Raw genomic sequence first — 18,706 nt, forward strand, 5'->3', positions numbered from 1 at the left:
CCAGGCCAGTCCCGACATGATCGCGAGATCGCACCGGTCTTCAGTCGGTTCTTGATCGTTCGCGCGACTTGTAACGTCTTGGTTCCAGTCTCCGCGGTGGTGCTCCTCCGATCGGTGGGTTTCCTTGTGCTAAGAATCAGAATGTAAAGTGTACACAGTTCCCACAGGATTATGAATACTGTTATTCGAGTGTGCTACAAATATTTGGAAAAGAAGCCCCTATTATTGAAGTGATGATGTCTTGGAATGCATTGCTGGCGTACAACTGTTTTGGAGAATTGCTCAGTGATCCTGATCCCAAGTGGCCCCAATAGTTGGAAGTTGGCTAGTAAATTTTTTGAAAAAATAACTTTGAGTACTAATTTCTGTGTCAATGCAATGAAGATAGTACAGTTCACAGTCTAAGTTCTAGGCCAATACTGGGGCAGAGTGAAGCTAACGCTTAAATAAAGTACACCAAGTGACTCCCGCTGTGTTGAGCCTCGGCCGATTAAAAGGATCCCTCTTCTGCCTTGCCTTGATGGGCGCCATAATTCGTGCAGTGATTTGCATTTAGTAGCTCCTTCGGCCGAACAACAGGACGAACGCTGAACGGCTCCTGTAGTCTTTCGATCAGCCACAAAGACGCCACGGCGCGTCGTAAACCTCATGTCCTGGCCACATCCTGCGACTCCATGACATCATCATCAGCATCTTGGGAGAAACAAACGTGCCGAATGACAATCGAAACTTGGCCACCGACAGACAGTGCCGAATAGCGAAGAAGTGTCTCCGCGAGTGCGTGTCTGCTTGTGCCTGTTGTTTCACGAAAGCCAAAGTGTCGCCAACACTGCTGCTGAAATCATTCCCACATGCCCTTCCAAAAAAAAATTAATGTTTCTTGGTTTGTTTTTGCCCTGCGTCCTTTTCCTTCTTCGTATCCAGTAAACCCGGTCTCCGTCGTGATTTGAAAAACAAAGATCCAGAAACATGCCGAAACAAGTGGAGGAACCGTTCGACCAGTTCCAGCAGTACTACCGCACGCCCAGCAACCGGACAACGACGGAGAGCTTTAAGCTGTTCCTATGGAATCCTGATGAAGGCGAGATCTTTGGCCGCACCCCGTCCAGCTGGTGTAAGTATGACCCCGCTCGACACTATGGCTAGATGGTATTAAATGAAGAACTCTGTCTTTCTCATATACTAAGAGCAATATCATGTACCAATGAACTAGAAATGTCTAGTAGAGTTTGATAATTGATCTCCGATATCGCACAATATTATGCACTGGAAGGTATCTCATTTTTGTCGATTAGCTGTTGGCCATTATCAATAACTTGATACATCTATCATTCGTCTATCAAGTCGATATTATACAAAGTCACTCAACAATGCCGTTGAACTTTATGTTCAATCTGACCAACTTTGAATCGCATTTAGAGTAAAGTCTGTTGTAGCAGATTCTGTAGACGTTCTAGTTTTCATTCGTCCTTCGCAGATTGATGCTTATGTTTTACATAAAATGCCTTCTAAACCAAATGCAAAATAACAAACGAATATTACTGTGTAATAATTCAAAGGTGCGACCTGAATGTCTCCAATTGCTAACAATTGATAAGGGTCGAAACATTTTTTTTACATTGTTCTTACCTTATTCTGATCCGTTTGCGTTTTATTGCACTTCCGCCAAATTGCCACAATTTCTTGGTTAAGGTTGGAAAAATTGTAGTTCGCCTACGATATTCAAAGTCAGGAGGATAAAATGATGTGCAAAATGACAATTTCACAGAATAACAGCTGGTGGAATATGAAAGCTAATTAGCCAATTAGCGAGTTTAAATATATTAAGCAACACCGTGTGAACATTTTCAAAACCTACATGCAGCACGTGATTCAATTTCATGATCTTCATCCGGAAACCACAGAAAGGGCGTGTATCGTTGTGTTCTACTGTCGCGCGAATGTCTTTGAAGCAACAACCATCATTAAAAAGAAGCACGTCTTCAAGGACAGTGCCCTCGTAACGAATCAGGATAATCAGAAATTCGTAAGGCGTTTCCCGAAGGTTCGCAAGTCGCAAGTCCCAACACCCTCAAGCTGATCCCTTTTTCTCAACAAAATTTCGGCCAAAAAGCGTGCGACGATGCTTGTTAATGTAAAGAGCATGTCTCTTGCGCCCCTTCGACGGTTGCTCCCTTTCCGATGCGATGCCTCGACCGTGGAGAACCCCGAAAAGGTTGTCGACGACCTCATTCGGCTCAACCCTTATCAGTGACAATAATCGAAATAGTGCGAAACATGTCCCGAGCCGCGTCCTTTCGGAAAGCAGGTCAACGAAGCGACAACAAGGCTCAGTCCTTGCCAGGCCCGGTCCAGCGCAAATGTCCTTTTCGATGGTTGTACTGCAAGGGATAGGGCTATTGAACCCGGCGTGTATGCAAAATTACACTTCATTTGAATAATGGATGCCGGGGATAAAGTAATGGCTGGATCCTGTATTGACTGTAATGTCCGACATAGGGAAGGCATCTTGGGGGGGGACTGCCTTATTGGTTCGTTTGGCGGACGTCACAGATATTACTTTTACTTTAGTGGAATAATTGAATGCTTTGGTATGTTCAGATAGCAGTAGCTACCGGGTTTAGTTCGCATCATTCGTGGCGAACCCTTTCGATTACCGCTGGGAATCAACGATTCGACCCACCTAGCCAGAGTAGTAACCGTCACTTTATCCTAAATACGATGGACACGAACTATTCGTAAAACAATCTTCCTGAATATCATTAATTTGTCACTTTGCTGGGGCTGGCATAGCTCTTGTTTTTTTTCGTATTCATATCAATATTCATATTACATGGATAATGACTATATTTATATTTAGTTTAGCATATAATGATTCATACTTAGTCCTAGATAATGACATCATTTCGACGAATTATCTTTCTTAGTTTATTGGTACACAGTTCGCCTTCGCTCCGTTCGATATTCGCTTTAATATTTGACACTTTTTCCCAAAATACACAAAGCACTATCAAATTCAAAAGCATTTTCAGTTGTCAAAATATATTACATCGAATGTTGTCGAATGTTAATTACCATTTTAAAAGACGGTCCTAAAAAGACGGACAATCCTGTTGCGCTTCCGGTACTCGACGATGTTTGAAACAACAATGGAATCGTTTCTTGGTGCCCTCTTTGCACTATGAGGAAAAGGCGGTCATAAGCCAACTAAAAAACTAAGGTTTTTTTAAAAATATTTTCATAAAATAGATAAATTATCTATGATCAATCCGAGTTTTAAGCCTCCCATGTTGCGTATATTCTGAGAATTAATCTGTCAAAGTCGAAAGAGGCTCTAAAAATGGCTCTTTAAAATCAACTTTTATCAGCTACTTTAACGCGACCGTTAGCACAGTTCTGCAACGGTAATGTACCTTTCAAAATATGAACAACAATTGTTTTTTTCTGCAAAATCGCAAATTACACAAAAAAGTACAATTTAATCAAAACACATTCAAAGAAAACAAAAACGCTCAAAAAGTCCATACACTCTTCATAAAAAATATATGTCCGCCATTCCAATACAAATTCCCCACCGTGCTTGGTTTCGTGCCCAACGAACAGCATTGTGCCGCCAAATTCCCGCAACCCGCAACACATGCGTACACATGCGCGGCGCGTCGCACGAACAGCATCGCGTTTCCCGTGCCGCGAGGCGAACGCACGCACGCATTTCCCTCACGTACACATAGCCGCAACCGAGGATACACGATACACGCAGAGAAAAACAGGTTTGCCCTCGGCCGGCAGACAGGGTGGCCAGTTCCACACGCACCGTTATCAACGTTTGAGTGACCACAATCTGATATTTAATTTAACTTCGTCACCACTTTCTTTAATAATCTATTAAATTGCAACAAAATCTTGTATTTTAACTTCCATTATGCTTATTGTTTGCAATTACCGTCCGCTGCTCCGTCTAATACGCTTAACTTGTTGATGAAAATAAAATTCAATATTGTTCATGTTCATGTTACTTGTGATTATAGAGATATTGATCTGCAATAGTTGACATTCATCTCTTAAATTCAATATTGTAAAACACGATGTACTAGGCTGTTCAATGAGTTCTGCGCCTCGATACCAGAGCGCTCTGATACGAGTCGTTTACAATCACAATTTCACACAATTTCAATTGTCACAATTTCAATCGGTCACTCACTTTTTTATCTACAAGCCATTTAGTATTGACATGTCACAGTACTATAGTTTTTCTTCGCTGCACTGGTGACCCCCGACGTGATCGGGCCCACGGTTAACCCAATCGTAGTGGTCCCTACGATGGTCCCTGGTCGATACCGTACCTTACCGCCAGGATCATCCACATATGATGATGATCAGTCGTAGTCGACGTACCGTGTTTTCTTCACCATTTTTAGCACAATCGTCCGATACCACCATTGACAGGTCGCAGACCACAGGTAGGCTGCGTCTGGTAACCCTATTCGCCTGCTTGGATATCACTGCCAGTGTATGGGTATGGCCGAGCAGTGCAAGAATGGGACAATACTCACACCAGCGGCCGAACTCGTCGTTTCGCGTGCACGATCGGCTTCGAACGGACTTCCAACGAATAACGAACAATAGTACGCCGGAGATCGAAGACCTGCTTAGGAACTGTTAGCGTTTCGCGGAACGCTCCTTTGTGCAGCTCGTTTGGTACGTGGTTTGCGAATTGCTCTGACCGTTGGCGCGGTGTCGGCGGGTCGTGGCGGCGGCGGTGGCCTTAGCTTAACCTCTGAGACCTAGCTGAAACGGTGCGCGCTGACTCAAAACTTAGGTGGCCTAGGCCCTAGGGTGTGTACGCTGCAGTAATTGGTGCTACATCGCGTTTAAAAATAATCTTCAGAAATCGCCAGCCAGCACGACTCAGCGCGGCGACCGCGTGCTCTGGGATGCCGGATTTCGGGATGCTGTAGTGATATGCTTGAAGAGTGTGCCATCATTCGGCCGGGCTGTGTCCTTTTTGCACGGGCTACCAACACTTGTTGTAACAACGTTGTTTTGCGTTAAGTTCAAAATCCTTATCCGCTCTCTCGTAGTTGGGCTGGGCTTCTTTCGCAGTGGTGTGCGTGAGGTGTGCGTTACGAGCTTAACTACCAAGTGGCGAAGAAGAAGTCAAAACACCGCGCCCCGGCCGAAGACGATCGTAGAAACCACAACTCCCTGTATTGTTTTTCTTGCCCATCTCCCGGACGCAGAGTATCTACCAATAGACACTGTTTCAGGTCCCAAGAACACTGTGTCCCGATGTGTGCTAGGGTGCTCGAGGCAAATGTAAATTTAAATTATTGTTCTGCCGCCAAACGGCACTCCCTGCTCCGGTCATCCGCCCCTACAACTCACAACTCGGACCAAAAGTATAATTTTGGATACGGTCCTACGTTTGCTGATGTCCTCGCGACGTCCGATCGCAACGATGGTCCGTGCTGTGGAGTGAACGCGATGGAAAATGTCCCCTGTGTGTCCCTCAATCTCTCGCTCCTTCTCCCTTTCGACTTCTCAGTCGGTTATCCACCCGCTGCTCGAGGTCCTAGTTCTACTTTTAATATTCCTTCTCTGATCGCTACCCTCCCATTTTGTGACGTTAATTTTGTATTTACTGTTCGTGTGCTGTGCAGTGAGAGTGTGTTTTGTGGTTAGGTATCCTTGTCCCCTCTTGTTTCCGGCGTGCAAAGTGTAACGGTTCCAAAGCTACAATGTCCAAGTCGCGATCGCCAACCACAACCGTGCCAGCTCCCGAACATGAAGCATTCGTCCGCAGCAAACCGGAACCGATCCCGTTCTCACAGTTCCTGTACAACTCGTCCGAGGGTACCGTGCTCGGGCGAAATGCAACGTCCTGGGGTAAGTTGTCGGCAGGATCCTCAAGGTTGGCGGGTTGTTGAAGGAAACAAAGGTCAACGTGTCAAGAATCATTAAGATGATCAACCCCCTTTCTTCGATTCGCAAGAGAGCCGTGTGTCGAGTTACAAACTTGGAACCGATTTGGGTTCGTCTAGATGCCAAAGTGAACTCATTGAAAATTCAGCGCGCCGAATAACTAAAGCATTTTACGGATCGGCCGCAAATCGAATATTAATAAGACAATGGTTTGTACTTTGTGGAATGGCCATGCCAAAACGCTGGATAAGATGCATTTTTCAACTTAGTCCATTACGCTATTCTTGGGCAAACTTCTTCACGGTGTCTTGAACTTTGTGGATACGATTCCCTTCGGTCCATTAATGTCGTACTCGAAACTATCTCGCCATGCTAAACGTTTCATCAATTTCTGTAAGAATATTTATCATTGTTGACATCTTGTGGTTAAAGAATTAGTGCAAAACCCTCTAGAGACCCTTTGGTGTTGGCAGCTAATAATTGATGTTGAGCGAAGAAACTCCGTCAGACATCCTCCCTGTCTGTAGTACTTAAGTACCCAGACGGGCGACACTAGGATTTCTCGACCTTACCTAGGCGGCAGGCTTTTGTTTTAGCGCCGCGCCACTGGATCCAGGGAGACTTGCTAAACAGTTACTCAAATACTCGTAAACGGAACCGGCGGAATGTGTGGTTCGACGTCATTAACGACCCATTACGCCACCCAAGCCCCAGACCAGGCCCGGAACCAATCGGCTGGCGGCCGCCAATCGCCAGTCGTTTTCCTTTACGATTGCTGCCAACGGGCCATCACCTGGCCCTTTTCCGGAATCCGTCCGGGACCGGGCCGAACCGAGGCTGACCGATTTTCGCATCGATAATATAACGAACGGCACAAACAATAACCCTCTCGATAGCGCACACAACCTTCCACCGGCGGAACAATAGGAAAAATCTCCATTCCAACTCCGCCACCGTCGCACCGTCGGCCCGCCATTCGATCCTCTCAATTGGCAGACTGACGTTCCCGGGGCGGATTGTGTGAGCGATGCTTGTCGCGCTGTTTTATTGCTCTTTATAACCAGCAAACAACGGCCGGGGCCTCTATTGCGTAGCGGTTCACCGAATCCAATCGAACCCGTGGATATTTGCAAATCCGATTAGGACCGCCATACCAAGTCCCAATCGGCCGTATTCGAACATTTGTTTTGTTATCCATTTATGATATCACAGATAGCGGTTGCTTACTTTTCGCACCCGATAAACCCCCTGAGGTCGCAAGCTGTTTGTGAGTCTTTCCCATATGAAGAAGCAATAGTTCAAGAACGTCACTGAAGCGCTAGCTTCACTAGGTCACTGAAAGTCGCGTTAAGTGTTCGACTACAAGAATCGGTGGTTGAAGTTGATGAATTAAACGTATTCATAGACTTGCATCAACAGATTGTGACTTGCAAAGAGCAGAAGCAATTCAGCAATAAGGGGTCAGCTAATGGGCTAGAGTGGCGTATGATCAACACATCACTGTTAACACAAACATCAAGAGACAGTATGAAGGTTATGTTTAATTTAATTACTTTATGTTAGTTTCATTCGAATTTCGATGTAGCAGTTGACTGTGTGTCTGGCGTTTCATCGTCGTCGTTTCTTTTGGCACATTGTTCCTTCCTCGGGCTCTAGCAGCTTCGTTATTTACTAGCCCATAAAACTATTGCACAATAGAGAAAAATAATAGGGCCATGGTTTTTTTCTTCACATTTGCTTGACTGCGAATCTTCCCCTTTTTGTTTGCAGCAGAAGGAAGGGTCCCAACTAAACCTGTTTTGTCCTTGCGAGTATGACGCAGTATGACGACATAGAGTCCGGTGGTGCCCCTAGTTCATTATGCCATTTCATTATAGACTAGGCGCTCAGTTAAAGACATGCCAACTTCAAGGACAACATCAGTCTCGAACCGGAAAATTTGGGGTAACATGTCTGCAGCCTGGAAAAGGTGGATGGACAAATCGTATATGGCTGGACGGAGCATAGTATTGACGCAATGTTTACGTGAAACTTGTGCTTTCTCCAGAAAAATGGTATGCCATTAACCCAGTGGTAAATCTTTCAAGTTGAGAGGCTGAATGCTGCAAGTGCTGGATGTGCCCAACATTTGGCAGATTAACTGAAACCATATGCCACTTTTGGGAGCTGCGCGAAAACTATCCAAACAGTTGCTCTTCATCGTCCGGCGGACAGCGCGCTGGTCGATTTGTTATCATCAGTTCAAGGCGGCAACATATTTGTTATGTGCCAGTAGCATAAACATCCCCTCACTTCAGACAAGCATCCTAACGATGACTAAAGTTTAGTTAGCTCCAACTACTATAAACGAGATGCAATATCTTAATCTCTCTGGTGTATGGTTAGTAAATCAGCAAAGACCCGTATTATTGTTTACCCGTACGTATTATTGTTTATTTCAAACGAATGAAGCAAACCACACCTGGCCAAGGGTCTCTAACGACTCGAAGTGTTCCTCGCACCTTCCATTCGCACTTTCGAAAATAGAAATCGAAGTTCAATAACCTAAATTTTTTCTACGAAATTGTTGATTTTTTACTTTTGGTTTGTGCTGAATTTGGGGTTTGGTTTGTGGTTTGTGCACAGACCGTCCAATAGAATGAATAGTTCGAGTTTAGATCAACCAAGAAAACTCTCTATCAATGTCCGTATGCACTATAGCAGCTCAGGTCTCTTTAACTTTATAATAGACAAATCACATTATCAACTTTTGCTGTAAACCGCACCGAGAAACACCTCCAAACTTCTAGCGTCCTGAGCTTCTCTCTCGACATACCACGAGCGTCTTTTGCGTACCAAAACAAGGCCGCCTTTTATCGTCCATTCGACGCGCCTCGCGAAACGTGGCTCTAGACCCTCTACTTCCCCGCTGGTATCAACACAGTCTCGAGACTCAGACACTAAAGCCTTGGAGCGATTGCCTTGTGTGTGCGGCGCATGCCGATGGCGATGGAGCCCCGCGATTGCGAATTGCCGCCACGAAGGCAATCGGGGTCCCATTGGAGACCATGGGGGGAGACCTTCGTCCGAGTCGCGTGTGGGGCAAATAAGGGGGTAAACCTTCATCGGTTACGGAGCAGCGTGCTATCCAACGAACGCGTCTCTACTTTGTTTTCTGCCCGGCAAAGAACCAGTCAAGTGGCGAGAAAATGTCCGTAAGGCTCGCGCAATGTCGCGCCCGTACCCAGGACTTATAGGCATTAACTTTGGGGCGCAGAAAAATATGGGTCGCCATCTGTCACCCAGAGAAGGATGCACGCTCTGTAAAGTCGGCTCCAGCCAAGAAAATGCCACTCATAAATCAAACAAAGCCTATTCTTGCTCTTGTTTACCCTCATAACGGGGCCTGTACCACAATCTTCGATCTCTTGACCCCCTGCGGAGTGCAGGCGACCCCAGACCCGTCGTCGCCCCGACTGGAGGTCATAAATTGGACAAATCCAACTAACCCCACCATTTAACCCTTGACCACACAGTGGTGTCATGTCGAAGAGTGGTTCCCGGCCAAGCCTCTCAGCGATTGTGAAATCCAATCTTAATTAATTCGATTTTGCAGACGGCGACTCATCACTGCGAACGCCGCTCCAGTTGGTCTCGCCAATCGGTGGATGACCGCGTAGACGGTCGCTTGCTGTCGATCAGCCAACGAAGTATCGGGCCACAACATAACCTCATAACCATTGTATGTGACAGACACGCGATCGGTCACCGCCCATGCTGGCGCTGGGTGCGGCAAAAACATCACCCGGCACAACCAACACCAGCATCGGTTTCTGGGCTTTCGGATCGCGGGCTGACCGCGACCCGCGTTTACATGGTAACCATCGGCACGCAAACACTTGTTGTATGCGTGGACACCGGAGGGCTGGCCTGGTGTTGGTGCATGGCCGGGTATCCAGAAGGTTTGTTTTCAAACATTCCGCCCAACATAATCCGTCTGTGGGAGTCATTGAGTTGTAGTCATGTCTATCAACGAGGGCCACATAAATTACCTGACAATTGAACAACAATTAGTTATCTAAAATTAGTTTTGTAATTGAAGAAATTAAACGAGGATTGTTGTGGTTGTAACGCAGGCTGGTGTAGTTGCCCTAAAATTCATTAAATCTTCATCACCGTCGTAGCGGTCATTAGTATGATTACTGTAGCTTGCCCAAGCCACTACACTGATATATTATGCAGTGTCAGGGACAGTTAGCTTTGTATTTAGGGGTCCCTTAATGGCAGGTCATCCACCTAATGGGTCGTTACGAAGCAACGGGATCATATTTTCAACAACTTGTTACTTTTACCATTATTCGCTTTTCAACATAAAAGCCCTCTGACCTGATCGCATAAAAGTGTTCCACCTCAGAATCGGATACGATATCTGGAACCGTTTTTTAGCTGTGTTGGTGTTACGCTACCTTGTTTCTGGTGACTCACTGACTTAGAGTGTGTTTGTGTCTCGATCGACCACATACAAACAGGTGTCGCTTGCCGGGGATCGGTAGGTGTGCTGAAAAGTCACCCCCGGTAAATGGTGTCTTCGCTTGACCTAGGACAATTAGCTGTTTTTCAACAGTTTTCGTAACTGGACACCGGTCAACAGGTTGCTGGTTGTCATCCGTCATTTGTGAGCTTACGGGTTGTTTTTTCCCTATCTTCAACACGCTAGTCCTGCAGATAATTTGACTCATTGTTTCTTTTTTCGCGCGATGCTTTTTCGAAGTCCGTTCCGATTCTGTCTAGCAACTATCGACGGGGTACTCTATTTTTATACAAAAAACCGGTCAACATTTGCCCGCTCCGGTGCACCTGTTGTTAGCGGGACTCGGCGCGGGTTTGGCATTTGGTCAGCATTTTTTTGGGTCCAATTTATTTTCAGATGAACATTTTGGTATGCATCATCCTCCCGTAACGAACCCATGTTTCGGCCGCGCTCTACCGTCTGAGGCGCGAATTTTTGTCACGCGCGGACGATTTTGAAGTTCACTGTGGCATTTGAGACACAGCTCTGACGACTAGACACTAATGTATGGATATCTGATGATCGCCCCTGTGCCTAACGATTGGCCATTATTGGCTACGGCCATAGCGTTAAAGTGTACCAAGGTCTGCGAATACGCAGCCCTTACTCCTTGCTACCTATCCGCGGGTACACCCATTACGATCCTTGAAACAAGAAAGTCGACCAAAGCCCGCTGTTAGTTCCCCCGAGCCCTGGTGCTTGCGATGCTGCCCGAGAAGGTTGTTTTCAGACTTCAAGGAACTTCAAGGTCGTAACCCGAACGGTATTTGAGGTTCATCTCGAGACATGATCGCAAACTAGTTTTTACCATAAAAAACATATTATCTTAATATTGCCACATGACACTAATCTCTCATCGCTTACATCTTATCCTTGCAGCGAAAATCGGCACATTCTACATAGTTTTCTACAGCGTTCTGGCCGCGCTGGTTGCGGTGTGCATGTGGGTTTTCTTTCAAACACTGGATCCTCGCATTCCCAAGTGGCAAATGGATCAGTCACTGATCGGCACCAATCCGGGTGAGTAGCTCGAGCTCTGGATTTCCAATCGTCCTACTGTTGTCCACTTCTTTCTAGTCTTACCACGGATCAGTTATCGTCGTACTTGTTGAACCTTCAACCGGATCGAAGATCGTGCACTCTCCATACACAACAAGGGGCGGTGCAGTCGCCATCCTTGCTGTGCGTGCATTTTAGGTGGCGGCTATAATTAGAGCTAACCTGTTGTGGTATAATTTTAGCGCATTTTCATCAATGGCGAACGGCGACCGTCGTCATGTCTCTCGGCTATGGAGTCTACCTACTGTCGCTATAAAAATGAGACCGGTGACGGCGCAAGTGCCCCCCGTAACCCGTTCGCACATTATTGTGGTCATGGTTGAATGAGTTTCACCAAATGAGAAACCTTCCCCATCCATATCGAGGTCGTTGGCTGACATTGTAACATTGGCCGGGTGATCGGCAGTACCACCGAACCGTCGTTTGACCGCCGACAGTGACGCAAGGAAAAACGACCCACATCCGTTTCCGTGCGGTCGGTTTCGATGGCCGAATGGTGACTTTTCGGATGCACGAATCAATCAATTGTTGTGCATATCGATTGTGGCTTTTGGCAATGGGTTTTGTGAAAAAGGCAAACGATGCACAAGAAAACGTAAGACGCTTGTGGAATTTTGTAAACAATTCTCATGCTAACGTGTCCACCAGAGTTCCTATTCTACTACACCACTTTTCCCCCAAAACGGCCGCGTTAAAGAAGGAAAAAATGTTCCAAGAGCAGCAAAAGTTTAGCATTTGACCAACACAACGGATGATGAGCGCCATCACGGCGCGTATGAAACGCGCGTTGAATTGCCGACGTTGCATAATGGCAGGAAACTGACGATCAAATTATTTCACATCGTGTGCTCATCTCGTGAAGTGCGCGGTTTCGGTGTGACCTGAAACACGATATCCAACGCCGCGCCGCGAACGACGGAGGTTCGGCTGTGTATCGTATGCGTCGAAAGGAAATACTTGAAGGTTATGCACGTTTCAGTTGAAATAGATCAACAAGGAGAATTAAATCATCATTAACTGGCAACCCCTAATGAAGCGGCCGGTTCTGTTCTGTTCTGGCACGTTATGCAATTAGATTCGGAGTAAATCCGTCTCATTGATTAGTTCCAGAAAGTTGCAAATTTATGTTCTACAATCGACAACAAGCGATGAAAGCATCGGTGTGAGAATCGATTGAATGAAACAAAATCGATTTTTGGTGCAAACAATATTGATGCTTCCACATCTGCACATGAAAAATCAAAGACCTTCTTACGATTTGTAACATTTTGAACAATTCAGAAAGGACAATGATCTCTCACCAATCGCCTTTCAAACGTCTTCAGATCAAAGCAGTGCGCCATTTGATTCAGGACAGCAAACGGAGAAAATCTTCCAAAAGTACGTTTCCCTTTATCATCAGAGACAATTGGCATCCTTCAGCCGACTAACGATTACAATCCGCATCAAAAAGTTTCCTGTCCTCCTACGGATTTCCCTGCGAGATGCGTGTGCGATTTCACTCCCTTGGTCCTTTCGTGGTGCCTGCGTTATGTTTTCTTCTCCGATTGACTTCCGGATTTTTGCAGCCATCCTTAGCCCGAACGCGCGCCTTCAAGATATTACTTTGGGCAATATTCATCTTCCCCGGTGTGGTGTGGTTCTCGGTTGCTCCGGGGGCTCGCCTAGCACAACATTCGGATCCTTTGGCCAGTCAGCAGCGGGTGTGTGTGTGGGTGTGAGCGCTCGAAGGATACCAGTCGGGCACGAAAAGAAACAAGGACCACCGAAAAGTTGGAAGCAAAACAAAAACCCCACCAGCAACCAGAAATTAACCTACTTACAGGATTCGCCTCGGCTCCGGGGGTGCTCCTGCGCAGAAAACCTCTTCCGCATTTTTGGAAACCGACAGCGACACAGAACCGCTTTTCGCCGCATACCCACTCGTCGTCGGCTAGCGTGACCGATTAGCCTTCGTGGAGTTCCTTTCGGTGGTGAACCCCGTGACCCGACGTAGAAGTAGATGCTTTCGCTTTCGGTGGAACCATCAGGGCACGAAGCAACGCACGTACGCACAGGGGACGACGATACGCACTCTAGGTTCGGGTGGATGTTTTATCGTAAAAAATGCAACGCTTAGAACACAGAACAAAGTTCCGGTTCCCCGGTTCCGGTAAATTATGTCTCAGAAATTCCTTTCCCTAATCGACCGTTTGGGGAGCGGACAGCACTGTGGGACTCCCTAAAAGCAACAGCTCGCCACCGAAGAATGTTGCAGCTTACTTTGAATTAATGATAAGAATTTCTCGGTCCGGCCGGTAACCACTCATTCATGATTATTACTTATTTTCATTTTCTTGTCGTTTTTGCCTAGGATTGGGTTTCCGTCCCCTGCCGTCAGAGGACAACGTTGAGAGCACGCTGATCTGGTACAAGGGCACCGAGGAGAAGAACTACAAGATGTGGACGGACGCGTTGGATGATTTTCTGCAAGGTAAAAACGAGAGCTGCTCGCGGTTCCCGATTGGGGAATTTGGTTCCTATGGAATGTCCGCCTTCGATTGTCGCTTTGGTCACTTTTGTTGGAGCCCTGAAATGGGTTTTTGGCATGGTAGAAGGAAGAGCGTAGGGCGCACTCACGTGATATTAAACTTAAAACCGCAAACTAATTAATAAAACCATCGTCTGATGGAGTCATGCCAGCTGCTGCTGTGCACTGCCCTGCCTGCGGTTGTCGCTACGAGGCCACCACAAACAACACACCAGAAAGGAGCAGAGTGTTCTATTTTCGTATTGTTTATGACATTTACACCACCAAGCACCAAACAGCGAGTTTACTGCCGTGGGCAGGGTGTGCGGACTCTCGAGACTCGGTGCCAAGCATAAATGGTAGCAGCCAAATCTCGCGGGGGCCCATCAACAAAACTCATACAAAGTGTGGAGGGGGACCGGGGGCGGAACAGGGAGCTCCGAGAATCGGGTAACAATCCCGAGCTCACATGATCGCAATTCGTGCGATATTTTATGTTGTCGCGCTCTTTACGTTAATGGCGATGACGAGTGACATCGTATGCCAAGCCATGACGGCATCGGAGACCGATGCTTTGCGTAACATGATCGGAATTCTCGAATTACTAGCTCGATTTAGATTCTTTTACAACAGAAAGATGAAAGAGTTAAGCTTTACAAACGTCACCTCAAACGCTTACATTCCACAGACTACCGAACTCCCGGTCAGGTGTCGGGCCGCGGTCAGAACATCTACAACTGTGACTTCAACCAGCCACCACCAAAGGGTATGGTTTGCGACGTCGACATCAAGCAGTATGGGCCGTGCACGCTGGAGAACCATTACAACTACCACAAGAGCGCCCCGTGCATATTCCTGAAGCTCAACAAGATCTACGGCTGGGTTCCGGAATTCTACAACGATTCGAACGCGCTGCCCTCGAATATGCCCACCGACCTGAAGGAGTACATCAAGGATAAGGAAGCCAAGGAACGAACCACGGTACGATAAGGGGGGCACCCCAAGCACAGGAGGTGTAGAAGAGAAACGCCCATAACCGTTGTCACTGTTGCACCATTTTCCAGATGAACACCGTGTGGGTTTCGTGCGAAGGCGAGAACGCCGCCGACATCGAAAACGTCGGACAGATCCAGTATTATCCGCGGCGCGGATTTCCCGGCTACTACTATCCGTATGAAAACTCCGAAGGCTACCTGAGCCCGCTGGTGGCGGTGCACTTCGAACGCCCAGTGCGTAAGTATCAATCCTTCCCGACGCACTGACCACGATTTGCCCGCAGCTTGACATAGGTTGTTGTGCTTGTTTCAGGTGGCATTATCATCAATGTGGAGTGCAAGGCTTGGGCCAATAACGTTAAGCACGACCGATACGAACGGTTGGGTTCGGTCCACTTCGAGCTGATGATCGATTAAAGAAGTTACGATCACGCCGCGGTTCACGCTGGTTAGTGATTCGGTTAACTTCCTCGCAGCCCATCGCCAAAAGCAAGCCAGCAGCAGCAACACCCAGAGCAGCTTCGGAGGAAAATTAGCCGCCATCTTTTAGAATCTCGCACGGAATGTCAACACAATCCTCCTTTTCTGACTGCACTAAAACAACAACACAAAAATGCCCCGTGGCCATACCCGAGCGAGACAGCAGGGATTACAAAAACGAGAGAAAAACTACGGCCAACTCCAGAATCTAGTAAAGCGCACCAACCACGACACCTAAGACAGGGGTAACAAGATCAGCGCGCGCGGGGGTCCTAAAGAAAGCTCGTATAGCTACGCGCAGTGGGAAAAGTGGGCAGAAACGATGATTAGGGAAGGCGTACTGTTATTCATGGCGCTTGTTCGCCACGCTTTATACGCCTACCAGCTTACGTTGTTACGCATTGATAACCCAATTTTTCAATCTCCAATTTCTTCGTGTGAATTTTCGATCGTAAGAATCTCTTCTACTAACAACTTGCTTGCATGCAAAGCCCTCAGAGAAGGCTTTATGGCCATGTAATTTAGCGCTTGAACGTCAAACTTTTAAATCCGATTTCGCTCGCGCACACGGCTCGGTGGACACTGAAATCTGGCAAAGCAGTTGATCTCATAGATCCTTAAGTGGCAGATTTCCGATCCGACTACACCACACCCAACCTGGTCCCTAACTGCGAAGGCAATATTATCTCAATTCTCAATGTACGCCTCTGTAAATATCAGTCTTCCCCGTTCGAGCGTGTGGTGTGTGGGTTACGCATAAACGGGACAAAGCAGCAGACTTTTGACATCGTTTATAACTCGCAAAATGAATGTTTCGCGCAGCTCTTTTCTGCTTCATACCAGTTACGAGTTTGTGCTACTGCCAGCTATGCATCAGGTAGCTAAAAATATCCCAAACACACCACTGAAGCTACTTGAAGCTGATCGCATTCTCTTACCTTGTGGCGCCAGTTCTCTATAACTCATGTGTGTTGTGTTGGCTTTATGTGAACCGATTCATAATATCCTTACGCGCAACGAACGCGCGCGGCGCACAGTGGTCGTGCGGTTCATGTTTGTTTTCGTTTTTGTCTACACTCAACTTCACATACAATGTGGCTCCCCCTTTACACCTGTACGAGCAGCAATATCCCACCAGTTTAGATAGTTTGTGGAAAACGTTTTGAACTTTTTGCGAAATGCTTTTTCTTACCGATTACAAACTAACCAATTCAACGTGTCTTCTACGTAGATCGAGATGGTAGGAGGGACGCAACGAGGGAACAACTTGTCTGTTAGATTAGGGATGTGTCTGAAGTAGTACACGATTAGCAAACACCAGAGGAGCGAAAACGCCAACTTCTTTTAGAGAGTGACGAAGCACTTGCGCGTTTCGTGCCGCCAAACAAACAGTAGCAATAGCACATACAAGCAACCTTTTTCGATGCCTTTTTCTGAGAGTAGTGTTATTGTGACTCAAGTGCCAATCAATCGCCGGAGAAGATCATTGTGTAGTAGCTCCACCACCAAATATGTGGCCCATCACAAACAACCCAAACGAACCTCTCGCAATCTCTTGTGGACCCGTTGCGGGTCGCAATCATTTGGTTAGAATAATTCTCTGTTTCTGTTTTCAACCAACTAGCCGTTTTAACGTAGCCATAGTTTTAACTCTAGAAGCATCGTGTGTCGTAAGTCGTGTCTCACTCGTTTCGTGCGCGTGTATGAATGTAGTTCCGCACCATAATCACAACCAATCGTCAAAAAGCGAAGCTACCCACGAAGCGAAGAGTTCGAATTTGTTCCCAAACCAAGCGAAACAAGAACACTAAAATTTCTTTACAATTCGTCCAAGGAATCAAAATTCCGCTCTAATTTTATTTTTGTTTATTGAAAATATATCTGCATTTTATTCTCTCATAAGAAGTGAAAAAACGTAACGACGAGTTTGGTTTGCCAAGAGTTTTCACTTGATAGCGAAATCGAAAATGACAAAAAGACAGTAGCGTGTTAACGTGTCGCGGAACGCGGAGAGAATTTCACATCTTTACAAAAGATAAAGCAAACATGCTAGTGTCGGCCGTGCTCGGTTTCCGGCCCACACCTACCCGAACCGGATTCAAACTGCTATCACAGGAGTGTGACGTTAAACCGATCGTTTAACAACAAAACATAAGAGCTGTTACAATTTGCGATTTGGCAGTTCAAGATCCATGCACGATCATTTTCTAGTTTGATCCGTACGTTTTGCAGAATACAAAATCGAACGTTAAAAAGCCGCGAGCCTGCGCGAACTCGACAGGCAGACGGATGCGTGCCAGGGCTAGGGAGAGATACCATCGTTCAGAGCCAACCTTGTGCGACGTTCCGATAGATAGTGCTATAATTGCAAATTGTAAGAAGAACCTATGTAATTGTAACGCGAACCGATCCGAATAAAGATTAGAAAACCAAACAACTCTCTGGAACCCTGGGACTCTCTTACGATCCGCCGATGGGCATGATTTTGGTGTAGTGTTATCAGTGAGTAAAGTCGTTTGCTGTTGTAGATTTCAAACGAACTCGCGTGCTCACGTATAGATAATTGTCATAAATGGACGTAAACCTAGACCTCGGTGGTATCCTTTATCGTTCAGTTGTTAGCGATCAATGACGCCACTTGATGTTGAAAATTCGTAATATTATTTTGTTCGCTTTAATTTTGTACAACCTAATCTGTTATTTGTTTTGTTTGTTTGCCATTCATACCTTTGGCATTGATGACACAATAGACATGAAAGATTTAAAATAACATAATACTTGCGTGTGGTAAGGCAATTAGTAAGAAGTGAACAAGACTTTCCATCGCCCTAAAGCCTGGCGTCTGCTAGTGATTGGTACTCGACACACAGCTTGAAATGCCCCTGAAAAATAATCGACCCTTTGTCGCAAGACAACGCTAATCAATAAAACATTCCACTGGAAACATCCCACTGAACAGCGGCGGTTCGATTATGGCCACCCGATAAAAATACCACAAACCATCACGTGCTCGTGCTGGGCCATGGCGGTGTGGCGCGTAGAGCAGTACCGAGCCATTTCATCAACCGGAAGGCAGAAATAAGACAATGAAGGGATAGTTGTTGTATAAACTCCACTCCTGCGTAGCGCCAAGGGTTGTAATTTAAAATGCAGCCACAACCCGGAAAACATGCGCCTGTTATACGGCAACCT

The 18,706-nt window shown here is 46.4% G+C and overlaps 1 protein-coding gene across 2 annotated transcripts; it reads left to right on the forward strand.

The window, feature by feature from the left end:
• LOC131211069 (sodium/potassium-transporting ATPase subunit beta-2-like) lies at positions 1 to 18,038 on the forward strand. 2 transcript variants are annotated; one of them, XM_058204419.1, is made up of 7 exons: positions 1 to 114; positions 925 to 1,114; positions 11,351 to 11,491; positions 13,884 to 14,003; positions 14,728 to 15,020; positions 15,104 to 15,272; positions 15,348 to 18,036. In XM_058204419.1, the coding sequence occupies exons 2-7, from the start codon at positions 970 to 972 to the stop codon at positions 15,449 to 15,451; spliced, it is 972 nt and encodes a 323-aa protein (XP_058060402.1). In that variant the 5' UTR covers positions 1 to 114; positions 925 to 969; the 3' UTR covers positions 15,452 to 18,036. The 2 variants fall into 2 exon arrangements, with proteins under 2 accessions (XP_058060402.1, XP_058060401.1); XM_058204418.1 differs by lacking the exons at positions 1 to 114; positions 925 to 1,114 and adding exons at positions 4,621 to 4,698; positions 5,661 to 5,886 and having other exon boundaries at positions 15,348 to 18,038.
• Positions 18,039 to 18,706: the final 668 nt, after the last annotated feature.

This window comes from Anopheles bellator, chromosome 2, assembly GCF_943735745.2.
Source record: "Anopheles bellator chromosome 2, idAnoBellAS_SP24_06.2, whole genome shotgun sequence".
Classification (NCBI taxonomy): Eukaryota; Metazoa; Arthropoda; class Insecta; order Diptera; family Culicidae; genus Anopheles; species Anopheles bellator.